The 26,653-nt window shown below is 40.5% G+C and overlaps 1 protein-coding gene across 7 annotated transcripts in view; it reads right to left on the minus strand.

Annotated features, from left to right (window-relative positions):
• Positions 1 to 26,653, minus strand: part of MET (MET proto-oncogene, receptor tyrosine kinase) — a 93,017-nt gene that overhangs the window by 13,567 nt on the left and 52,797 nt on the right. For 6 of the 7 annotated variants that reach the window (XM_061467669.1, XM_061467668.1, XM_061467666.1 and 3 more), the window contains exons 8-16: positions 25,858 to 26,018; positions 24,060 to 24,162; positions 23,716 to 23,852; positions 21,131 to 21,295; positions 20,156 to 20,255; positions 11,469 to 11,687; positions 5,301 to 5,447; positions 3,238 to 3,394; positions 2,283 to 2,423 (exon numbers count right to left, since the gene is read on the minus strand). In XM_061467669.1, the coding sequence (XP_061323653.1) occupies positions 2,283 to 2,423; positions 3,238 to 3,394; positions 5,301 to 5,447; positions 11,469 to 11,687; positions 20,156 to 20,255; positions 21,131 to 21,295; positions 23,716 to 23,852; positions 24,060 to 24,162; positions 25,858 to 26,018 (1,330 nt within the window). The remainder of the gene's footprint in view (positions 1 to 2,282; positions 2,424 to 3,237; positions 3,395 to 5,300; positions 5,448 to 11,468; positions 11,688 to 20,155; positions 20,256 to 21,130; positions 21,296 to 23,715; positions 23,853 to 24,059; positions 24,163 to 25,857; positions 26,019 to 26,653) is intronic. The other variant, XM_061467670.1, reaches the window with a different exon arrangement.

Consider the following 26,653-nt stretch of genomic DNA (forward strand, 5'->3'; position numbering starts at 1 on the left):
GTAAGGAAAGTTCCAGTTTATCAGTTTGGAAGTGGCTTGGCTTTGCGGAAGTTTTGGTCACAAAGGGAAAATGAAAATATGCATTGCTGAACTGCCAAACTCCAGGAAAACTGTGTCAGTAGAACCTTATGCTTGTCTCAGCTCTACTTTTGTGAAAGCAAATGGCAAAACTTCCACTTTTCTGAGGGGATGGAAGGAAGCCTTGTCACTTCTTGCCAAGTGTAGGTTATAGCATTTCTAGTAATTGGGAGTAACATGGAAAAATGACAGCAATATGGCAGGAGGAAGTAGTGAACATGAAACTTTTTACTATTGTCATGTTCTAATTTGGTAGGGAACTTTACATGTCATGAAGGCTTTCAAACTGCTGGTGACTAGATATATTTATCCAATGGTAAATATTCAACCAGGGAAATGCCTAGAGGTGATTCATATCCTGTAACTGCTGAAGATAATACAGTTGGTGCTACTCATGAAAATAACATGAGCCAGCTGATTCAAAATAGCAGAAATTAAAATGTATCAGTCAAGCAAGGAGAATTTCTTGAGAAAATTATTTTTATCAACAGCATGTTGTTCAGGTATTTTAAATTGCTTTTGTTTAAAAGATTTTCTTCTAGTATTTTGTGTAATAGAATCAAGAACTAAGTTTAATTTACACCAATTTCATTCCGGAAGGATTCCAGTGGAGTCAATGAGCAGAATTTAGCCCAGAATCAAAAAGAAAAAAGGGGAATACATTTAATAACAGAAATTATCAGATATTTTATCACAAAAAGTTGTACACACATTTTATATATTTATGTATAAAACGTAGGAAATTTTCATATAGTGGCTGTTAGCACTCCAGCTGCTGAGAAACTCGGTGCTGCTTTATCTAGAAGCAAAAATACACTCTCTTACATTTACAAAGCCACATTTACGTCACCAAGGGCAAGTACCTATTTAATAATGACAGTAAAATACCCTAGCCATGGTTGTGAAATAATTTTTACAGCTGCTGCATGTATATTTGCATATTTTCTAATGTTCCTGTCATTTTATTCTTTGACAGTAATTAACGTAAACATTCTTATAGAAACATTAACTGAATGCATCTCCTTCTTGGGTGTGCTCTCTGCTATGCTTTGTCAGTGCACAGTGGCCCCAGGACAACTGCAGATTTACCTTCCACCAAGTCTCTTTGCATAGTTTTGTCTCGTGCACCACTTTCCCTTCTAACCAGTGGCACGCTGAAGAAACTTCAATCAAGAAACTTCCTGTGTAAGCTGACAGCAGCAATTAAGGAATCATAAAGGAAGCTGGGAATGGGCCTGGCTTTCAGACAGCTCCACAACTGGTGATTACAAAGGTGGAATAAGGCTTTGGAGTGATTTCTAGTGAATTGTATACAGCAGCACCTGAAATAGCACAAGACTATGTCTATACCAATGCTAACAAATATCTGTGATATCTCAAATATCACAATATGGTCACTCCTATTAGTTGAAAACTCTATAACAGTAATCACAGAACATGGTCTCCATATGTCTAAAGGACATGTTCAGCCTAAAGTGGCATGATCAGTGCAGCAGAGTGCTCTTATGGAGAATACCAAAATGGTGTTACACGGCACAAAAATATGTTCAGCACACGGTTATTCTTCCTTCATGCCCACAGGTCTGAAAATGAACAGTGTGCTTTCTGAGACTGGCATCTCAGCACACATGGACTTCCACTCAATTTGTTGCAGTTTTCACATCCCTTTAGCTTTATTTTTAAAATTGACACTTTTGTGCCATTTTATAGGACAGGCATGCACAGAAGAATATCAGCCTACAAAGCCCCATGTCCCCTACTGACAGAACTGCTTTCTAATGATTGTATGAAGTCACTGAGACACACTGAGCCTACAGCCACTCTTTGCTACCCTTAAAATTGCTTTTATTCAGAGTGGATTTGTGCATGGTGTGATGGACCTCATGATAACACAAAATCATTAAATCCACTAGCTCCTAATAAATTTTGAAGCATACTTACAGTGAGTTTTTATTAATGGTATCTTATTTATTCCTCCAACATGAGTAAGAGAAAAACCCTTTGTACCTTAATCTTGGGGAGCACCTGAGAAGCTCAGTTCAAATAGCAACCCCCGAACACATGGAAGTCCCGAATAATGCAGACACAGACAAAACAGATGAGAAACTGAAATTCAGACATTGAACAAAATATCTACCATCTGAAGACATACGAAAAGCAAGATGTATAAAACACCAACAACAGGATTCGGAATAGCGGTGTACCTTCTAGAAAAGTTGATCTGTAGTCTACAGATTCGCTTGAAACCATTTCTGTGGTTGGACTTACACTCCTTGCGCTCACCAGCCTGTCCAGGTGAGGGGTGTGCACTCTGCCATCATAGCGCACTAGGTCACTTCCCAGATCTGAAGGGAGAGGAGTAAGAAATATTAGAAACCCCTTATGTTTACTGTGTGTCAATATTCACTTAGGTATTTATTTAAGTTTAGATGTTCTGCTCTGCTGGGAAGAGGGTTGGGTTATTGCGGAAGCAGATATGTGCAGGACCTGAAATTGAGCTATTTGTACAGCACAAGATTTGCTGTAATTTGTGTTAACCCCCCACTCTTGGCCAGACTGGAAATTCCAAAAGAGCTTTGAAACCTCTGGTGTCTGCTTCAGGATCTGACTGGGACAGTGCGTCAGAACAAACCCTGGTCTCTAGCTCTCCTGCTCCTCCTCCCTTGTGTAGTGCAGCAGTTCCCGCTGGAAGGAAACCCAGACATGGGGGGCCAGAGAGGAGGCACACTCTGACCAAGTTCCCGATTTGGGTGAACCGGGGCCCAGGATGCCGCAGCACACTGTGCCTTGCACAACTTAGGCACAGCCTGGAGGACTACAAGGCAACCAGATGAAGCTGAAATACTCGTGATTCTGCACGAATCATTTACTCATTCCCTCTCCCAGGGCTGACTGATGAAGAGAAGTTACTAAGTTTTCCTAGTAGCTCAGAGTTCCTCCCAAATCCTTCTCCTTCAGGCATAGTGTGTGGCCCTTCACCCAGTTCGGGCAAGAGCCAAGGGCTGAAATACAATTAAACATTGGACTTGATTGTGAAACCTCTGCTGACAGGTTACAACAGGGCATTGTATGGCAGTTGAGCAAAGCATTAATTGATGTCAGTTTTTAAAATCTAAGATATAATAATGGAATTATTTGATGGAATTGACTATGATGGACCTTTAATTTGTTTCTTCTTCCTTCTCCAGATGAAAATCACGAAAAAGATAAATATTAAAGCTGCTGTTGAAACTAGTCCAGCAATCAGTCCTGTGAAATTCTGATCTTGCTGGATCAGCACTTTTCCGATAACTGTTGACAAAACTTCTTGCTTCCACTGAAAAATAACCAAAGAAAAAATAGTATAATAGTATAATGATTTCAAAATACAAGAACTAGATTATTAGTACTAAAGCAAGAGATTATATGTCCCATATGCATTTAATCTTGAATTTGTGATGCTGTGCTATGATAAGACACTGGGAGTGGAGAAATTGTTATATTGGTGTATGTGAATGCAGATTTACATTTTGATGATTCATTACTTGTCTTCAAGAGCTCTGGTAGCGACACAGCCATATACGTGCTACACCACACACACGGCATGCACACATGCACGCACCCTGGATAACTGTGTCCCGCTGTTACTTGTTAATTCAAAATGCTAGATTCATACTTTTACTCAAGTGGTGCATGGAAACGTATAGGCCTATGGATATATGAGCTGAGATGTATGTTTAGAAAACCAGCCCAAATGTCTTTAGTATGCGTCCTTCTGGCATAAATACGCTGTAACATCAAACTCTCTGTTGACAGCGTGCCTGCATTTTAGTTCCCAAGGTCACGTGAGCCTGTCCCTTGCCAGCTTCTCGCTTGTTGACAGTTTAAAGAAACAAAACAAAAGAAACAAGAAAAAAACACCAAAAACCAACAACCAAACAAACACCAAGCAGCTAACAGGGAAAAACTGTTTCAGGTCACACGGCGCTAGCTCAGTCAGTTGGAATGCATCTGGCCATCTTTTCTCTTCCTCCTGTGGAATTCGTTCCTCTGGGTACTGTAATGATGGATTTGCCCGTCAAAAGAGCAAATTTTCTTCTTTGCTGGGCAGACTGCAATTTCTGAGGCTCCTTGCCAGTAAACAAGCAGAAACCTTATTTAACCCCTTTATGTTGTGTTCTTTTCTACATACAGAATACATGTCACATATCTTTTTCTAGAGGTTAAGGAAATTTCACATCATAAAACTGATTTAATTTAGTGCCAGTCCTGGCTGCATATGTAAAAATATGAACAGGTACAGAATGCAACATGTGCACAAGTATTTTATGAAACTAGGAATCTACAGGTCCAGGAAACAGATACACTATTAACTGTACTAATAAAGCAAATCAGTTATTGCTGTTTCCTTAGACTGCAGTAGCACTTAGGAATACCATTCACAGCCATCAATAGGATGGAATATTATCCTATTGAGATGAATGACATAAAGACATAGACTTTAATCCTAATCATGCTTACACGACTGGCAAAGTCTCCACCGTTTTCAGTGAATCAGAGTCCATGATCAGCATATTTCATAATTTAAAGGTAATCCCATTCTGCTGTAATTTTCCTTTCATTTCATATTTAAAAAGATACAAAGATACTGAAAGATTTGTGTCTTATTCTAGGAATCAGCAGGTTGAAACTGCCATTTAAATCTGAGGTAGCACTCTGAATAACTCTAGTGAGACCACCTTTAGAACAACAGTGGAACTCAAACATTCGTCCTAAGTGTCTGTGGCTTACAAAAACAATTGCAATGAAACTGAAAAAGTAGACAAAAAATTCTTTAAGAAAGGGTCTGCTCCTCTTGATTGCAGCAGAAGTTTTTGCTGAAAAAAGAGTTTGTGAACTCCACAGTAAACCTACTCCATTACAGCTTCCCGTTCTTCCCCATATGTTTCTTCTTGTGTTTGGATTAGTAACTACCATTTTATTTCTGTGCTTAGTTTAGGTCCTACTTTTCACCTAAGGGTCCAGGACGTCTCTATACAAACAGGTAATAACAACAATGATGATAATATTCCTTTAAAGTAGTCAATAATATTTGTATTTCCATCCCAAACACCCCAAACAGGGATAGAGATAACTCTGTAAACAGGCTTAAGCTTGAACGTAAAGTTTCTAGGATCAATAATGACATTGAGAATGATAATAAAAATGGTATTAATATCTCATGTGTGGTGTAGCTACCTCACCTCTATATTTAGCTCACTGTTGGATTTCAGGAGATCGCTGGGAACTGTACACAGAATGGATTCTGATTGCAGGAGGAGGTTTTCGCAGCTTTTATTTCCAACTTTTAGCACCTCTCCTTTAACAGCTTCTGAATCAATGTAATTTCCCTTGGAAAAAAAAAAATCAATCTCATATTACATAATCTTTGCATAAAAGTTAAGGAGAAGTCCTTTTATTACTTTGGAAAATGTTTTTAATGGAAAAACATTTGTGGAATAAAAGATTAATGCAAATTTACATTGCCCTGTCAGTATGCAGGTATCATGTTTTTTCATGTAAATAGAAGTTTGACAGACAGGCCAGAGAGGGATGATAAAGTTTGTGGATAAAATCTGCTGTCACTAATATTAATACAGCCCATAGAGACTCCAAAAGATGTAAATGGCTGAGGGATAAATCCTCTTGGTCTCTCAAAAAACTGGCATTATGTTATCCACAAACTAAAGGCATCTCAAACGTTTTGCTTTGCAAGTGGTTATGGTAGCAGGAGTGAAGCTTTCAAAAAGAACTAATTAATTATAATCAGAAAAATGCAAAAAATCTGTTAAAATCACATTCACAGACCAAAAGGGAACAAACCCTGGTAAAGATGACAGCATGAAAAGTGCACTCCCTACTCAGAAAACCTGCTTTCAGATCCCAGACTTGGATGAAATATTCCTTCTGGTAGTGTCCAAAGACCAAGTTCAGGATCACAGCTACAGGTTGGGCAAAGAAGAGAATCAGAGCAGCCCTGCAGAGAAGGACCTGGGGGTGTTGGTTGATGAGAAAATGAACATGAGCCAGCTTCAGTGTGCGCTTGCAGCCCAGAAAGCCAACCGTATCCTGGGCTGCATCAAAAGGAGAGTTACCAGCAGGTCGAAGCAGGTGATCCTGCCCCTCTACTCTGCTCTCATGAGACCTCACCTGGAGTATTGTGTGCAGTTCTGGTGTCCTCAACATAAAAAGGACATGGAACTGTTGGAACAAGTCCAGAGGAGGGCCACAAGGATGATCAGGGGACTGGAGCACCTCCTGTATGAAGACAGTCTGAGGAAGTTGGGGCTGTTCAGCCTGGAGAAGAGAAGGCTGCGTGGAGACCTCATAGCAGCCTTCCAGTATCTGAAGGGGGCCTATAGGGATGCTGGGGAGGGACTCTTCATTAGGGACTGTAGTGACAGGACAAAGGGTAATGGGTTAAAACTTAAACAGGGAAAGTTTAGATTGAATATAAGGAAGTTGTTCTTTCCTGTGTTAGGGTGGTGAGGCACTGGAATGGGTTGCCCAGGGAGGTTGTGAATGCCCCATCCCTGGCGGTGTTCAAGACCAGGTTGGACGAGGCCTTGGGTGAGTTGGTTTAGTGTGAGGTGTCCCTGCCCATGGCAGGGGGGTTGGAACTGGATGATCTTAAGATCCTTTCCAACCCTAACTATTCTATTATTCTATGACTATAATCTTTTGTGCTCAAGAGTGCATCAGGATTTAAGAAGATGTTCTACCCCATATACAGGCCAGGTTAAGATGAAACAACAGGCATAGTAAGCATGATTAAAAGGGAAAAGGGAGGATAAGGAATTACACTGTTCATGAGGGCTGGATCTGAGAATTTTTCATGAGAAGGAGAAAGGCATGATGCCCCATACACTGGAAAGGAAACAAGAATCCGATTCTGAGGGGCAAAAGAAAGCTTACTTTGGCATATGTTTTAGGTTTGCTGCAGAATCTGACTGAACCCTGGGAAAATTTTAATCAACACGTAGGAGAGCCAGTTTAATGTCCTATTTTGACTGGCAAAGCCACACCTCAGGTAAATGCTTTTAATTGCTAGTCAAAAAAAGGTCAATTTTGCATTCTGTTTTCTGCCTACTTGAAGCCATTCTGTTTGGTGTTAATTAAGTAAATAGTCAACGGGAATGGGCCAGGGAGCATGTGATTGACTGCTTATTGGTTATTAGTATGGAGACTTGCTGCAGATTGTGAGCCACTCATGTTCAGATCTTTCCTTTGAATATTGTACCTCAGAAGACTTGAATATGAGTTTTTCATCTTCAGGATAAATGCTATCCTGAGGAGTGCGGGTAAGTGGCCTCTTTTTCTTCTACACCAAATCTTAGATTTTTTTTTTTCCACCAAAGATGATACTTACACAAAGGTGAAGAAAACTATACCGATGTTTCCTAAGGTGGTCCTTAGCCAGTTACAATGAAGGTAATAGCTTTTACTTACTACCACTACCAATATATTACCATTAATATATCATAGTTTCAAATACATTAACTATAATATAACTATATTAAGAGTTTCAAAACTCTCTGAGTAGTGGTTTTGCTCTAACCACAGAATTTGCCTACAATTTTAAGAAAAGGAGGAAACTGGCTCCTGTGAGAACTGGGAAACAGTATTTCCTATTTTTAAATGCATATTACTCCCTTCTAGCTGAGCAATGCCCTTGATCGCAAGCTGGTGAAGCTCACTGCTGGACTTAGTAGCTGTTGCAAACCAAACTGGTATATCAACTATCTCACAACTTTAGAGAGACTGGAATAATTTGGGTGAAAGTCTACAAGCAGTAGAAAGGATGACAAACCAAGGTGTGGCAACTGGAGATTGGTGTAAGGAGAATTTGTGAGTTTCCTAAACAGAGTGGGTTGACTTGGGGAGAATGAGGAGTTACCACAGCTGCAGAGCTTCCTCTTTTGCTTGCTCTGAAGCTGTTTCTTTCCTTATTTATTTGTTTGGGTTTTTTTCACAGCTAGGACACACTGGGCTGTCAGCAGTCCAGCTTGCAGGTCTGGGTCAGTGGCTTATGTGGGAGGCATCAAGTAGAGACTGTCCTTTTCAGCAGACTCAGATCTTCAGTCATCACCAGCAGCAAAACACCAGAACTTCTGCCCTGAGAGCTTCCCATGTTGGTGGGAGATGGGAGCACTTCTGAAAGTGCTGCCTTCACGGTGTTGAAGCAGAGAAGTGCGTCAAGCTTCTCTGCCATGACCCCTCTGACTGGGCATGGTGGTGACTTCGAAGACCCACATACTTGGTAGAGGATGACGATGTGGGACCTTGAGAGATTCTGTAGTGTTGAAGACAAAAGGGCTGGCACTGAAGACAAGAAGGGCTGGCACTGAAGAAAAGAAGGGCTGGCATTCACAGCACACATTGCCCAGTGTTTTACATGGAAGACTTACTGTTTTCCTGTGTGTAACGTTTTCTTACAAAATTATCTTACGGTGATCAGGGGAAACCAAACAGAACCTTTCAATCGGTACCACTGTCATTTGATGGAAGCCAGATATGTCACACTACATTAGTTTGATTGAAAAACTTGTGATAAAAGCTCCCTCCGCCCCTCTGAAACTAATTAAGAAAAAGATAAAAGAACTTTGGTTTGGTGGAACAGACTGTTCACTGAAGCAAGCTGCCATTTAATTTCATGCTGAGCTTGCTTAATTACTGCACAAAATATAACCATGAGGCATGTAAACTTGTGTGTGTGTTTCTGAATGCGGGAATGGGACAAGGGAAAAGTGTTGCTAATATGGCTTGTAATGATCTTTTGGCCCTATTATAATTTCTGAAAGTCGCCTCACTGTTTTGATAGAAGCATCCCATTATAGCTAATTCTATTTAGATGAAGATGTTAAATTGGTGCTTGTTCATGCTTTGTTCTAGGAGACCAGCTTTCTCTAATGTTATTATCCAGTCGGTTGCTGGGATATAACCAGGGCATTAGGTTTAGGTTGACATCTGCCTTGAGTACCATGACTACAGGTGACATGAATACTACAAAATTGTGTATCTGGTCAGTTGTCAGTGGGACAGTCCTCTGCCAGCCCTTCTCATCTGAATGGCTTCCCAGCAATACACAGCACTAGAGAATTCCCTTTAGGAGAATAAAATGTTCAAGAGTAAAAGAAAAAGAGAGTTAAAAGTTCCAATGATTTTTAACCCTCAGTCTCTGGGAAGGCTATGGAGCAAGTCCTCATGGAAGCATTTCCAAGCAGAGGAAGGATAAACATGTGATTGGGAACAGCCAGCACAGGTTTCCCAAGGGTGTGTTTCGCCTGAGCAGCCTGATTGCCTTCTACGTGGAGATGACTGGCTGTGTAGATTGAGAGCACTGGACAATGTTTACCTTGATTTTAGAAAGGTTTGCAACACAATCTCTCCTAGCAAGGCAAAACAAATTTATATGACATGGACTGGATGGATGGACTCCAAGGTGAGTGAAAAACTGACTAGCCATTAGCTCAGATCTTAGAAGTCTAAAAACTGGAATTCATGAATGGCTGATGCTGGAACCAGTACCACTTAAAATGTTATTGATAACCTGGACAAAGGGACAGGATGCACTGTCCTTGCACTCTCAGATGACACCACATCTAGGAAAATGACTGATATACTGGACCACAAGGTGAAATAAGGCAGCAAAATGCCATTGTAAGATGAAGGCTTACCACATACTTTAGCAATAGCAAAGCTGGTAGGTTGGAAGTGATTGTTCTCCTCTGCTCAGCATTTGTGAAGCCACACCTGGAGAACTGTGTTGAGTTTTGAGCCCCACAGAAGAAGAGAGATACTGACAAACTGGATGAAGCACAGCAGAGGGCCACTAAGCTAGGAAGGGAGCTGATACACAGGATGCACCATGCAAGGCTAGTGGAGCTGGGTTTCTTAAAGCTGTAAAATCTCAACTCTTGGAGATTTTCAAAACTCATCTAGACAAGTCCACAAGTAACCTGACCTAATTTTTAACTTAGGCCTGTTTTGAGCAAGGGGTGTTAAACTATAAAGACCTCCAGAGGTTCCTTCCAATGTACATTATTCTACAATTCATCTCAAATTAGTTATCTTTACAACTGGTTGATATACATGACCTGGAAAATACTGGAATACACTGCTGTCACTGCACGGAGGCACTGAGCCATGCAGCAGCTGTATATTCCCAGCTCTCCATTGACCTGCACACCAGAACTCTTTCTAGCATTTCTTTATAACTGAAAAAGAGGATTGCTCTGCATTGAGGAAGGAGTGATTGTATGGCCAAGAGTTCCAAGCAGAAAAAAAAATAAGGAAAAAAGAAAAATCAGACTGATTATTCTTTGGAATTTGCTCAAAGAACTTTGTGGAGACAGATAAATATTCAGAGAATTTGCCTGAAATGCAGGATGGCTGACAGCAGCTCTGAAGTCATCCCCTGTGATTTCCTGGGCCATCTTAAAGACCTCAGAGCTTCAAGATTTTATGACTGTCACAGGGGAAAAGAGTTTTGGCTTACAGAACTATGGAAGAGCTACATGAAGAGATGACCCCAGCGTTATGACTGGTACTGTTCCATAAAGCATTTTTTTATAGGTCATATACTATATAAATTATAGATACTCTATATAAAATGCATGTACAATAATAAATTTTCATAAACATTTACTGTAGATAAGAAATACCTGTGTTTATATTCTTTCTGTTTGATACTCCAACTCACAAAAGCACTAGATTTGAAGAAATCGGACTCCCACAGAATGCATTTAACTTTCCCCACAGCACTGCTTTAGAGAGCAGCCTGTGCCTGTGAGGGCCCCGGATTCTTAAGAGACGTTTCTCAGAGCCATGTAGGCTATTCTCAATGCTCTTTTAAGAGCCACTTAGCATCAGATTTGCATTTTTCATGGATCTGTAAATATTTAGGCTACAGTGGTGACTGATCTTCATAAGTGACTCTGTGCACAGGCCATAGTTTCCTTCAACTGTAGTGAGCCAAAGCCACTGGCCAATTTCTAAAGGCAACTCCATGTCTTTCATGAGGAAGGACACAAACCCATGTGACAGAGAGCCGGTACTTGCTCGCAGACCACATACTTCGGGTTCTGACCTGCTGGCCATGTTCAATCCTCAACTGATGATGCCACCCATTGCAACCAGAAGCTGAGGCAGCATGGTCCTCCCATGAGGATAAGGAAGGCCCCTCTCCCACCCCACCTGCTGTTTTCAGCTCTACATCTTTAAGGCTGTGACAGCTGGGGGTTCGAGTGAATGCAGTACTAACACGCTTCTCTCTCTGCCCTTTCCTCCTTGGAGCTTCCCTTATTTCATCAAAATGTCTGTTCCACACTATGCTGCTGAATAATAGAAAAACTTATTTCAACATTTCTTACCTTAATTTCCAGAACGTTATGGTTGCCTCTTGAGATGAACACTGGCTTTTCAAAATGCTTAAATACAGGATTATTTACATAATCAAAATCAAAATACAAAGAGCTGACACCATCAAAAATAAAGAACACTTTGGTTACAAAGGGTGGTTGGAGATTGAAGGCTTTCAGTGAAGGAGTTGTACAGCAGATTATCTCTGAGTTGGAGCGGTGGCTACATGGCTAGAAGAAAGAAAGAAAGAGGCAATTGCAGTACGTACGTGCATAGGAAGTCACTGATGAACATAACTGTTCTTTAACAATGCACATATATATTGAGAAAATAAACAGCAGGGGTCTTGTTCTTCTTTTGACCAAAGCAAAATCCTGATCAGTGCTACACAGCATTTATTTAGAGCTGGGAGAAAAGTATAAAACTTCATGTCAATGGTGTTTGCACTCTTGTTGAGGAAATGTTGAAGTAAACAAACTTCCTGGCCTGATTGTTCACAGCACTTTTAAAGTAAATATTTTGCAGATAATTAATGGAAAATGATTTCCAAAGCCAAGAACCATCAGGAGGCTAGCCTGGTGTACTGAGCAGCCATAATTCAGCTTACCCAGCCTGTGTCAGAGTGACTGAGACATGGATTTCTCTTCCTTTTTTGCTACTAAAGCAAGAACAAGGGACCAGAGGAGAAGGTAAATACAGGGCCAATGAATACATGTGAAATAGAAGAAAACAGATGTAAAGCAACATTTACTGACAGAGTAACTAAGTCAGTATGATTCCGGAAAGGCACTATGAACTCCATGAAAAAGCGCTTTAAAGCCAAAGCCACCATGGGATGCTGGGTCATGAAAGCTCAGCAAAGTGTATGTGTAAGGCCCCAGGTGTCATGCTTCACACTGCATCTCAGACGAGTGGGGATGAGATGTTTGCCTCTTACTGCAGTGCAGGAGCTGCCTGACAACAGGCATGAAGCCATGCTTGCCCCACATTCTGCTGTTAGTCCTCATGAGGGCCTGCTCTGGAAGTGCTTCCTGGGGCAAACTGCTGGTGGACCCCACACTCCACAAGTCCTGACAGAGCTTTTGTGCCATGGGGCTGTGATCCAGTGTGAAATGTCTGGCCAAGGTGCTTCCCTCTACCCCATACCACCTTGACACAGGGCTTGTGAGACAGACAAGATGGACCCAGGTCCTTCCTACAGGATTGCTGTGTTGCAAGTAAGGACAGAGGTGATTTGCAGGCAACTTCATCTGAGGCTGAGTTTGGGCAGTTTGCAGGGTTAATACGGATTCTTGCAGATGGGATTCAAGAAGCCTGCATCCACACACTTGTGTTGCAGTTGTCTAAACTACCTTTACAGTCAAACGAGGGAAGGAGGCTCACCTAGAGTGGGATTCATCTGCTCCATTTTAGACAACAGCTTCAATTAGATTAACAGTGTTCCAGAAGGGTCAGCTTCCTGCCTTGACTGTGAAGATTTCTATATAACTAATTTGATTATAATGTCAACAGCATATCTACAAGCACTGATGGGAAGCACGGTGGGTGCTGGGCAGCATCATGCAAAGCGCAGAGTGGCTTGTTTGTGACTGTACTATGTACTCCCTTCTCTGTGCCTCCCTTTCCTGATGCCTACTGTGGATATGGTTGAAGAACTCGGGCACAAACGGAGTTATTTCAGCTCCACAGAAGCATTTCTGTTCGAATTGTATGAACCTTCTGTAAGTAGTTCCCTGACAGCAGAAATTACACTTTAAAAAAAAAAAAAAATAAATACAGTGTCTGACATATGCCCTGGTAAGAATGGGGCTTAGCTCCTCCTCATCATAAATCTTACATTTGTTCCACAAAGAATTTTCCTGGAAAACCAACAGTGCTGTTGAATACCTTTGTGCATCCAGAGAATGCCAAAAATACATGGTTTTTGTTTGGTTTTTCAAATTAAATTGGTTCTCAATATAAAATGCTGCTGAAGGAGCTGTGAAATTAGTTTAAATTTGTCTCTAATATGCTAAATTAATGCAATTTTGCTGTTTCAAATGAGTGACATAACCATTCAAGTTGCTTCAGTTATATACCCACATTAGCGTGAAAAGCAGGATAAAGCTGTCTACAAATCAGCACGTTTTCTTACCGACACAGCAATTCATGTTTCTGCGCATAATATTGTGAAATCTTGACTCTGCCAAGGGAAACATTTTCAAGGCTCTGAAACTGAGCACTAGAGTTTTAGAACACCACTACAAAGGTTACCTGCCTGTGAGCTGTGAGTTCGGCACTAAGTAACTTGCTGCAGCTCTCAGTGATGCTAAAGGGACTTGCATCCGTGTAACAAACAGCCCATTTTGATTCCTAGCACAAATTCAGAAATATTCGTGCATCCCCCGTGACAACAAGGTAATCTCTGGGATAAGACAAGGCAGATTTTCGCTCCATTTGCTTACAGTATTAGGCTGTTCTTTCTCTTTTGAATACCTTGTTATACACCATTGACCGTATCTCAGGCTTCATTATATCACATGGACCTAGAAATTCATTTGAATCACTTTTGTAATAATAAGATGCATCATTAGTATAATGGATGATCAAGCTGTACTTTTCCATGATACATGAATATTCATAAAGATATATATCATACTGTGTCTATTCTAAAAAGGGATTACTAAAATATATATTGTTATAAAACCAAATATGTCCCAAGGAATCATTATATTTATTTGATTAATGTAAATTCATTAGACTTTTTATCTACTGTAGAGTAGTGATGTCTCTTAAATGAATAGCAGTGGTATTCATAACTTTGTTTGTGGCTATCTATTAGAATCAGATACTTTACTTTATCAGGCTGGTCTCTGAAGTGGAAGCTTTCAGAAAATGATAAAAATCTAATAATACTATTTGGAGGGGATGCAATGTGACTGATTGGTAAGGTCAAGAAAAATCTTATTTGCAATGCCCTTATTGGTACATGATTTGACATGACATTTTTACCTTGAAATTGGTTTTAGCAATTGAAGAATATGACGGTTTAGTTTTCAAGAAATATTGGATTGAGGACCTATAGGAAAAAAACCCTAATTCAATCTATTGCCTTCTCAATTAAGATACTGCCTATCACCCAGCACCTTTAACTTTTATTTAATTAGGCTTTAAAGTACACTCACTTTAAAAGCTAAGCCTGTATTCTTCTTGTGACTAAAATCTACACCTGAAGACAGTAAGGAAAAAAAGATGTAAAAATTATGGAGCACTTCACAAGCATAAGTAAATACTATACCCCAAAGGGAATAATAATCTATTGCGCAATGCATATGACTCACCACTTAAAGGAACGTATTCTTGTTTCATTTGTAAAATATGACCCTTGAAGCAATTAATTTGAACCTGACCTACAGAATCTCAACCTCAGTGCCCAACTCATTTTTTTTTTTCATCTGACAGAACAACAGGGAAAGTATGAGGGAGGATCTCTGAGCTCCAGAGGTCTCGCAGCAGCTGACCCAGGAAAGAGAGGGGTAGTTGGATGTGTATTACAGGATCTGCCCCAGTCAGATGGCAGAAAAGGGCCAATTTGTCCTTTCACAAAAAGTAAACTTTTGGATTTCAGTGAGGAATGAAAGATGAATGAGGTTAAAGACAGACTGAGACTCTCCAAATGTCTTTTGCCAAAGAATGATTTCTAAATAGAAAGAGGTGAGAATTAAGGTCCAATTTAAGGAAAGCTCATTCAGAAGGCTTTTCTGTGTAGGTGAGAAACTGAGCAGTGACACTCAAGCACTTCAAGTTTTGAAGAACTCATTGGCTTTTGCTGCCATTTCAGGTAGTACAATGAATGGCCCTAATGGATTGGTAGCATTTGTATTCTAGTTGTCTTCTTGGATGAAGGCATGGGAGATGATACTTCTAGTCTGTCAGATCACTGGAACAGAAGGTAGAGTAAAACTTCCCTTGCTCCTGGGTCTGAAAGCCAGCCCTTCTCACAACATGATCGATACTGACCAGGAGTCTAAATTTCCCCCTGGTCTTTGGATGGCCTTGCTACTACCACATCCCTGGCATCCCGGTGATTTCAAAGCATAGGCTTTTCCCTGACTCCAATTGCTGCACTCTTTCCTTGGCAGGAGATGTGCATGAGATGCAGTTTTGGCACACAGACAAAGGCCAGTTGTTCCCCTTTGTGAGGGAAACTCTTTGCTGGGTTTCTGCAGCAGCTTGATGCCACAGAGTCAAGACAGACAGAGGACCCAACCCTGACTGTCTTTGGATAGATAGTCAGGGAAATCTTCAGTAAATACAAGCTCACCATCCCCAGTTTTCAGAGAATTTCTTCTATCATTATTTAATAAATCTAAGGAAGACATTCGCAAGTGAATTCTAGGCATTTTGATGAGTATTAGACATATGGCTTGTTCATGAACTTGTAAATATTGAAGGAACTTCAGGGTGTTTTAAAATTCACCGGTAATACAGCAGTAAATGGCATCTAGCAGGGAGCAATTAAGAAATGCTAAAGATCATTCAAGAGACTACTTAGTAAAGAAATAATTAAAAGTCTGTGGAAAGAGATAATCTTGCATAACTACAGAGTCAGTTGTTTATATTGTGTTTATAAACCTTAGGGAGAAGATTGCTTCTCCCTGATTTTACAATCATGCATATCTTGGGATATTTGTGGTTAGAATAGATTAAGCAGTGTGAATTTATATCCAATTTATATCCAAATGCTACAGCAAAGGATCCCTGAATGACCACTTATCCACTATTGAGGAATCAATGCAAAGTACAGGCTTTCAAAGAGAAAGTATTGGCCTGAAGTATTCAGAAGCACAATTTATAGCAGAGGTTAGAAGACCCTTATTTTGTAAACAGGCTTCTGATCAAACACCACTCCAAACTGTGCAGTTTCTTCACAGGCACAATGCAGAGTGAAAGGAAGGAACAAGCTGGTTCTTCCCTTGTGCACCTCACACAGGGAGCTGGACATGTGAGCAGAAGTGAGAGGGTTTGTGTATCCTTATACATTATCTAGAACCCTTGGGAATTTATGCAGCACTACCTAAATTTTTTGTTCCTAGTCAAAACTCATGAGTCAAAAGAACTCGCAATATAGAAATTAAAAAGAAACACATTGCAAGTATTGAAACAGATGGTTCAATAAATCTAAACCCTTTTTTTACTCATTGAAATATCAAACTCAAAGAAGGCAAAATGTATTATTTTGATAGTGCTAACATAAAATGTAATACAAACACAAGTAGTGTGAACACAGTATTGAACAATTTTAAGGAAATTTAAAAAAATATGAAATGAAAATGATAAAACTGAAAGAAGGCCTTTTTGCCTTATGGAAGAAAAGTTTCAGAAACACTGAACTTCAAACATGAAAGCTGAAATGCTCAACTTAAATGTTTCTTCTATAGGGGCCTGGCATATTGCCCCCAAGACCTTTCAGTCTCAGTGAAACTGCATTTCTTACGGTATGTTTTTCCAGAAAAGCTCTTTTACCAGTTGAACCACTCATTTCTTCCACTGGGATGGAAACAGGCAGAGAAGAACAAACGCCCAAGGGCACATCAGCTGGCTCTGCTCCCTGAGGCTTTGGGATCCAGAGCATCCCCAACAGCTCCTGCTGCTTACAAAAGTGACCCTGCACTCACACTGTGACTCTAGGCTACAATTAAGCCTGAGGGACAGGTAACTTACAGGAAAAGGTGAGACCTCTTTTAAGTTGGGCACCACCAGTTTTAGGCAAATGGGAGAAGGCCTCAGAGGTGGTGGGAAAAATGAGGAGAGCTCTAGGAAACAACACTTAGCAGGAGAATTTGGAGTGGTTTGGTTTGTTTTAACTGGAGAAGAGAAAGGCTGAATCATAATGTAGTGCAAATATGAAAAATTAGCAGGAGAGACTGGTAATCTCTTGTTTGTGTCCACTGAGGGTTAAACAAGAAGATAGCTAATTTGCAGCCAGGATTTGGGTTAATTATTAGAAAGGAGTCTTTCCAAACCACTAGGTAAGCAGGTAAAGCAGCTCTCCAAAGCTTGTTTAAGCAAGGTTGTGAAATTTCTTTCACAAGGAGCTTTATTAACAACCTAAACAAATATCTGTCAGGCAGTGGTCTGCATACATTTGCTCCTGCCGCAGGGAAGCAGGGCCAGGCTAGGTCTTTGTGGTCCCTCCTAGCTGTACTTTCCTTTGATGCTTTGGGATGTGTTTCAGTGCTGGCTTTGTTTTTCCCAAGAGCCAGAGTTTCTGAATGCTGACAAAAGCAGCTTCTTGGAGGAGGCTGGCGAGAGAAAACTGAAAAGAAAAACGGCTTAAATAACTATTAAAAAAAAATGACTCAGTTAGCTGTCCTCTCCCCAGCTAAGGAAACAAAAAGATAAATAACCTCAGCTATAGGACTTCTTGATCATCTGGTTTATATTGTACTGTTTGTCTGGGTTGGTTCTATTCAGGACCACACCTGTTTTCTCCCTTATTAATGGGATAGCTGGTCATTGCAGTGCTCTGGATCCCTGCAGGAAACAGTTCCTCATCATTGTTGATTCTTGTTTTGACTGGATGACAGTTTGTTTTTTTGGCATCTCGCTTATGCATAGAGCCCAGAATCTTCAGTGCAGGATGGGGCAGGCTGCAGCCATAGGCATCCTCCACCAGCAATTTCCTCAGTTACACAGTGCAATCTTGTTTTGCCACTTATAAATCTTCCCCTCTTCCTAAGAATTAATATCCTTCCTTGAGAAATAAGCTTGAGGCAAAGACTAATGGCAGAACAAATGGCAAGCAGAGCTGGGCTGTCACAGAGGTAGGGAAAGCCACTGAGTGCCAGAAGCCTTTAATTTCAATAGAGCAAAATATATTGCTTGGCAATGTCAAAGTATAAAAAACTCCAGATTAGCTATTGCACACTTTGTGCAGGGAGAAGGTATTTGTGTACAGCTGCTTTACACTGGGGCAGATTCTTAGAGATCAGCAGTGGTGGGAGACAGATACCCCTATAGAAGAGGGGGTCAGACCTGCCTCTTCTTGTGTGTCTGCAAACATCATGCACACTGCAAGGTATGAAAAGAAAAGGAATAAGGGAGATAACTCTGTCTAGGTCCACATGTTTTTTCAACAGCAGATTAAAAGGCAGGATGGCAGGAAACTGCTGCTAAAAGTAAAGGTTGCTCCTGAATATTTGGGGAAGAGAATAAACTTTAGTGTTCATTGCCTGGAGTTGCGAGTCACTTTTGCATAGTGAATTTAGTTCTTTAAAACTTCCAATACTTTCAAATTCTGAGAAGTCCCAAGTGTTTGACAAGAAAGGTATGCAGAACCAGGGCCTGAAGAGAAGCAGCATTGCACAGTCTCACAGAATAACTGAAAAAGTTGAATGATCTTTACTTCAAACAAAGGTCTGCTCAGATCCATATAAAGCAAAATCCAAAGAGCCAATTTCAGCAATGATCTTTTATTTGGACATCTGTACTTAGAAATAATCATGCCCATATTACTTAAAACCTAATAAATTTTGAGTTTGGTTGATATCACTGGAATGTTTTGTTTTCTGACTTGTAGGTAAAGTGTCTTTTCAGTAACATTGAACATTGTGTTTCATTGCAGGGTCACTGATTTTCAGATTAAAATCTGAACCCATTAAGTTATAAGCCACGATTACATCCAGCTGAAATTCAGGTCCTGACACTCACAGTATTATACAAATTAGGATCGTGAAGAATATTATGACCTTGAAGCTATAAAAGACTGCAAATCTGCAGACATACCACTTAAAATGCTTTCAGCAAACTTAGGTCTAATACTTAGAATTCAATACAGGAGACAGTGTATGATGATCATTAGAAATAAGCCAGGAATATAAGCAGTCACATAGCTTGTCATAAGGAGTGTAGGTCAATTTAGCTCCAGTTAGGCTAAACAGGCCCTACAGGATAAGAAAATGTTGGAGGTACAAGACAAATGTGTAAGCAAAAGCCTACAGGAAACAGTTTCAGTACAACTAGCCAATAAATGTCATCGTTGCATTACAAAAATTGTAGATCACATGGTCATATCTGAACACTTAGATTTAGACACTGTATTATCAGTGCAGGTAACAAAAGAAGGCCCTGACTGATGTTCTGTTTGTGCAGAGGTAGCCAACTGCAAAAGCCTTAGTATCTCTTAAAACTCAGTGGCTGAACTTGGTAAATTAAGAAAGATTTGCTCCAGTAGGTAATTTGGCAATCAGAAATTCTTCAAAATAATACTTACTTTTGCTTTTATGTATTTACTTTACTTCCTTCTTTGATGCTTGTTCCATTTTCCTCCTATATCCACAGTCACCATTTAAATACATTTCCTACCTATCACAGTAGCACCTGAACTTGCCATGTAATGTGACATACCTGTATTGCATTGTTTGTCACTGGATTTACACTGTTAAACTGCAATATAAAAATCTTATTGGATACTATGAAAGCTTTATTTCTTTGGAAGCAGGTCCTTGGTAACTCTTGTTCTATAGCCAGTTTAATTTCAAATTTGTTGCTGAGTTTTGTCTGTGCAGTGGAAACAGTCTGTGTAGAAAACACCAACATGTCGGTGGAAGCCCTGAAGTTCCAAGGCAAAAATCAAGGTTTTTTGACTGCAAATTCTGTGCCATTCACCACACAAAGATGACAAGGTAACAGACTGTCTTCTCCAAGACTGACTCACCACAGAGAAGTTCATTCCCAGTTTAGGTACAGTAATCACCATCTGAGGAAAGCACACTGAGTTCAAGTTGATTCCCTGAGCTGTGATTGTACTTCCACCGCTAGGAAAGATTTGAAAAAAAAAAAAAGGGAAAAGGAAAAAGAAGATGAGTAGGATAATGATACATCTGCTATGATAATCTTAATTACAAATTATGTTTTAGAGTAAATGACAACATAAAGCCAGAATTAGGGATATATGGGGTGAATGCAAATACATGGCTCTTAGCAGTAAGATTATTTTTCTGGGAGACAAATTTTACACTTGCTATAACTACTAATCAAATACAAGAAAAAGAAAAATCATTTTTAAAATTGTGGCATTGCAGGATGTAAAACAAATGCATACATTTTAAAGGAGGGTGTATACTTGCGCTTAGCATTTGCTAACTTACGTAACTTATTGCTTTCAACAGTGCCGAAAAAGGTGTCTTTTTTACTGCTGACATTTTTTTGGCAAAGGAAGATGGCTTGGATTAGAGCTACTGAGACCATAAATATGTCACTTAAAAACACACATATGCTACCATACATGTATATTCATAATATTTATGTAGGCCTGGATTTAGACTGTTTTAAAATCCTTTTGCTCTCCTGAGTCCTGCTAACTTGTCACATTAAATGATTTTCCTCACTCATCAGTGTGATGTCCAGACGCAGTGTAGGAGACACGGTTAGCTGTACCGTATGCATCTCAGCAGGACATCACAGGTACACTCGGCAGCAGCTACGAGTTAAATCACATAAAGAAAAGAGGTGCCCTTCTCCTTCACCTCTGAAAGGAAATGATCTGCCCTCTGCAACTGCACCATAATAGAAGCAATTGGCATGGCAGATAGAGATAAAAATGCAATTTCTTTTAATAGATTGCTGCACAGCGTAGCCATTCTTCTTTCATTCCCTACTTTTCTTATTTCTGTGAGAAACTTTTACTCACCTAAGAAAAGATTTGGCCGGATGAATTTTTAAAACAACAGGGTCTTCTCTGTATGTGAAATGGCCGCTCGCGTCTCGAATGGCTTTGTCGATTCCTACCCTCACACGATATTCCTGGGGAATTCGTTGTGCCGGAGTGTAGCACTCCACAGTGCTTGCTGATACACTGGAAGGGCAGAAAAAGGCTTACTTGTCAGCACTGTAAAACGTGTACTCGGTTTAAAACACTGGCCTTCAGTGAGCCCCAACCTCTCCTAAGGATCCACTTCTAAAAAAATGTCACTGAGACTCCCACTGGATGATCGTACTGCAACAAACAAGCATGGTGTGAGGGAGAAACAGCAACACCGCTTACGCTCAGGATTCATCTTAACTGGATTGACTATCACCTCGCCTGCTGCAAGGTATTTCCCTAGTGCTTGTGACAGACACATCAGCCCCTGCACCCTGCAAGGGCAGCTTCCAGCCTGGAAAACAACAGCACACTCCAGGTTTAAGGAGAATGACTTGTTCTGCTGTAACCATGAGATAATGTCATTCTCTTTCAAATCCACAGGGTTTACTCTGCGTTAAAAACCTCAAGAAAAGGTCCTGGAGGAGGATGAACCAGCATGTCCTGCCTTGGGGGGACCTGCTGACTGGGGGTGCTGCCAAGGGGTAGGCAGAGGGCAAGCAGAAGGGAGGAGAAGGTGAAAATTCAGGAAGAGCTGGCTGAATTCAGCAGAGCAGCAGGGCCTCTGGGATATTCACCTTTCCCTGTCTCTCTCATGCTTGGCCCTGGAAGTCCTCCTCCTACACTGAGCTCAGTGGGAGGGTGGGCAGCAGAGGTGTGAAGGATATTGAAGTGCATGAAGTGTGGCTGCAGGGAGCAGAGCGTATGAGAAGCAAGGATAACAACTGATTGGAGAAGCAAATGTAACTCTACCACCTGGTTTCAGTGATTTGGGCCCCTCCAGGAGCCCTCCAAGTGGGGCCATTCTCCAGGGATGTGAGAGATTGCCCCCAGATTAGAAGAAAGGGGCATTTGCTGGCACTTCTGAAGCTTTCCAGGAAGGTGGGGTTTACCAGGTGCCATAGGGTTCAATGGCTTGTTCATGTGTATCTGGAAGCTTTTAACCATATTTTAAAGGGAAAAATAACCCCTTGATCTTGCTGCCCTCAGAACTGTGGAAAGCTGCCAGTTTAGGTAGAGAAATACCTGCCCTGAGAAACTGGCCAAGTCCTGTGTAGAAGTCTCCAAGGCTGGTGAGAAAGAGGGGTGCTGGCGATGCTAACTGGATAAGCCCCAGCTACGGTTTGATACCTACAGGTCCACCTGACCAAAGCAGATGTCTGCCTCTGAGTTGGCTGTCATTTCACCCCCACAGCAGACTTCTCAAATGGATCAGACGAATCATTCCCTAAAGGTTTATATATTTATCCATTAGCTGACCAGCTGAAATGATGACATCAATAAATGCCATCTTAAACTATTAAGTAGCCATTGAACAGAAGTGCTGAAGATAGATCTTGTTAGTGATTAAATATCAGACTTGAATACCAAAATCCCCTTCTTGATTTAGTCAGTCTTAGCTGATTTGATCAAGAGCATACAATAAATCATCTAGCAGCAAAGAATAAAATTTATCTTTCCTGACTGAGTCTGATGTTAACTAATAGGCTATTGCTTCCCCACATTCTCTGCAAGTGTGATGTTTCACCACTACGACTTTCATAATCATTAGAAGAGACCTATTTTTATTTAGAGGAATTGCTGGACATCCTCTTCCTGGAATACAGTGAGCAGGATTCTGCCCTTGGCCACAGAGGTGACAATTCTAGAGCCACCTTGCTGTACCTGAAAACAGGACTAGGCAGGACTTTCTTCATGGTAGAACAGGTACCAAATTCAGAATGTTTCTCTGCCCATAGGAGAGAGTATGTACTTAGTATTTAACATTTATATTCAGCTGGGATTGAAGGCGTTTCCATACAGAGCATGTCAAAGATTTTTGACTGAGCTTCTACTGGATCCAGTACAGAGCCACAAGAAATTCTGGCTTGATCCTCAGAACAATTTTACTTACAGCAGGAAAAGTCCCAAACTGATGCTGGTCTGGAGGCTGTTCACTGATAGTAGTGCAGAAATAACTGCTCATCTGCATGAGATCCACGCTCCCACACTGGTCAGGTTTCCACAGAACAAACCAGTAGGAAATGGTAACCTACACCCAATGGATGCTCACTGGGAGCTGATACAAAAGAGGGGGCTGAGTGTATGGAAGTTGGGATGACAAAAATGATGGGAAATGGGCAGTTTCTAATCCATTAGACTGATTTGCTACTTCTTTATGCAACCTTTTAATGAGGTTAATGAAGGCTTCACGGAATAAACAAGTCTTCCAGGGAACCGTTGTTCCTTCTAGAAACCTTTCAGACATCCTAAATTCAGGATGTAATCCAGAACTGAAGGTTACTGCAGTATCATTTGTCTGTTATGAAACACAAGGGGAGGACAGCAATGCATGTCTGTATTTTTCTTACTCCAATACATTTTAATCAAGCCATTCCAATATCATAGGCATCACTTTTTAGTAAGTACCTTACCTTTGCAAGGTGCACAGCTTCTCACCAACAAAAATCCTTCTGTTTTTTCCACTGTTAAGGTATTTTCCAGATACAGTAAGCAATGTTCCTCCAGATTTGGGGCCATAGGTGGGAGAGATACTTGTTATTACAGGATTCTGGGTGGGGTAAAAATAAAAACAGTGTTACATTATTTTCAAAATGTGAACAGGAAGACTCTTAAAACATTTACTAGCGTTTCCGTGATGTAATAATAAAGCCAACAGGAATATAGAATTACCATACTGGATTGGACTCATGAGGAATCTCCTTCCAGTTAATATTGAAGCTAATTTTGACAACAAAGTTTGAATCATAGTACTCACCACATACGAAAATGTATTGAATAGTGTTTTGCCATGTCCAACAGAAACACTACTGGATATATTAAAACTTGGATTTTTTGCAGCGGGAACTGTGCATTCCAACCTTTGGAAAACAAGGAAAAAGATTGGATTACATCTTTTTTTCTGGCTTGATTTTCTGTATTAAAATAGAACCACTTTAAACTCATAACAATGGAGGATCCATACCAAACAAATCATCTATCTATGTGTGTCAGGAACATTTCAGAAATAACAGCTAAAAGAACTGTGGTTGTCTTTTTTAATGCTAAATACAAACACTGTGGTGTTTATACTTGGCCAGAGAAAATAATTTTAGTGTATCAAATGCATTTTGGATAGAAAGAAGCATGCTAGAGAAAACAAATACCTCCCATTCAATGGCTGAGTTGGTTTTTGGAATTTTCCTTATGTGCCAAATTTTGGCAGACAAAAGGATTAGAAAAAAAATGCATCATATACACAAGTTTGTTGTATAAAATGAAATATTACCAAAAATCAAACTTGAGCTTTTGTGGCAGCATGTGTCAATGTATTACGTTACATCTACAAAGTCTCACATATAGAATTACAGAATCAACTAAGTTGGAAAAGACTTTTAAGATCATCAAGTCCAACCATTACCCCAGGACTGCCAAGGCAACCACTAAACCATGTTCCTAAGGACCTCATCTACATGGTGTACGAACACTTCCAGGGATGGTGATTCCATCACTCCCCTGGACAGCCTGTTCTGATGCCTGAGCACCCTCTCTGTGGAGAAATTTTTCCTGATATCCAATGTAAACCTTTCCTGCTGCAGCTTGAGGCTGTTACCTCTTGTCCTATCTCCTGTTACCTGGGAGAAGAGACTGACCCCCACCTCACTACAACCTCCTTTCAGTTGTAGAGAAAGATAAGGTCCCACCTGAGCCTTCTCTTCTCCAGACTGAACAACCTCAGTTCCCTCAGTGGTTCCTCATAAGACTTACTCTTCCAGACCCTTCACCAGCTTTCTTACCCTTCTCTGGCCCTGCTCCAGCACCTCAATGCCTCTCTTGCAGTGAGGTGCCCAGAACTGAACACACAAGCTAGTCTGCTTAAATAATTTTGTTTGCATTAAGACTTCAGAACAGCAGATGGGAAAGTGCTCAGTACTTCTGCAGGGTGACCTTTTCGCTGTTATGTATGTGAAAATCGAGAAGCTGTGCCATGATTTGCACACTGCTTTGGTAGTAGTCACACGCTTTGAACTAAGAGAGGATGTTCACTGAATCTCACAACCATCATAACCTCTGTCTTAAATTTAAGCCATTATCCCACTGTCTCAAATACTTCTTTCTTCTTTCTGAGAAGGAGGAGGAGTGGTGCAGCTGAGGGTCACAAGCCTGTGGATGACGAAATACCTGCATCTTCTCACATTTCTCTCCAGCAGCTTCACAGATCAGGAAGACGGAGGTGACATAACTGAGTCCGGTGGGATCCTGGCCAAAGGAACCTGCCCCCTTTTCAAACCTTTGAATAGTTTCATTCTTGCCAGCTCCCACAGATGTTGAACAGCATTTTGCAGACAAACCAGAAAAAGCTGCTGTAGGAGCTATCAGCATTAACTAGATTTATTTGATCTCCATTTCGAGCCCTTTTTTTCTTGGGGAGCTTATCAAACCAATCAAAAGGGATTGTTTCCTGTTTGAAATCTCAGGATCAGAGATGACACTGACAGACTGAATGTTTATAGTGAAAATCCATACCACATAAAGAACATCTGTATAAAGGGAAATTCTTATTTGAGGTTTCTTACTTGTTTTTGTTACTAGATTTTGCTTCCAGGGCACAAATTTGTCCGCCGATGTGGACTACTGTATTTTTTAATTCAAATCTACTGTTTTTGCTGAATCCGAAGTCCCATCCACACAGGGTCAGTTTTGTCCCACCTTCTAAGGGAGCGCTGCTCGGGAGAATCTGTTAAAAAAATATTGTGTTAGTTAAATCAGGTTTTCTTGAACTTCAAATGCAGTTAAAGAATGTGCAAAGGAATAATTTTAGAAAAGCATTTCTTCTGGTAGACTATGTCCTACCATTCATCTTAATTGTTCTTCACCTTCCATTTGTCACATTATGAGCTTTCCCTGACAGTGGCAATAAATAACAAAACCTATACTAGAAAGCTTTGAAGGATAGTGTTTAGGGGCACTGGACAAGCTGTGCATTGTAACAGTCTTTTAAATCCTACCGTTCTTGTCTTTCACATCTTATTTCTGGCATGTTAAACACACAACGTACTTATTTTTTAGAAGCTGAATGCTGAACACAAAAGAGCCCCAAAATGACCATTTTTTGTGAGCTTGATAAAAGTCAGGTTCAGAGTGAAGTAGCTTCAAAGACACCATAATCCGATATCGCATTGGCTGTGATAAAGTTAACATTACTTCTGCTGTTCTTTCCTTAAATCTTTTACATTTGGTCACCTCTAACTCTGAGGTAAAAATAAACCACCCCTCAGAAACACAGAGACAATCTACAAAGGAAATGCTTTTTTTTTTTGTATATTGTAAATTGTCCTGTAAAATATAACAATGGTGGGAAAAATGTAGGAA

The sequence above is a fragment of the Pezoporus flaviventris genome, unplaced genomic scaffold (genome assembly GCF_033815535.1).
Source record: "Pezoporus flaviventris isolate CSIRO_AGI_PZ_B2104156 unplaced genomic scaffold, CSIRO_AGI_Pfla_v1 ptg000045l, whole genome shotgun sequence".
NCBI classification, from domain to species: domain Eukaryota; kingdom Metazoa; phylum Chordata; class Aves; order Psittaciformes; family Psittacidae; genus Pezoporus; species Pezoporus flaviventris.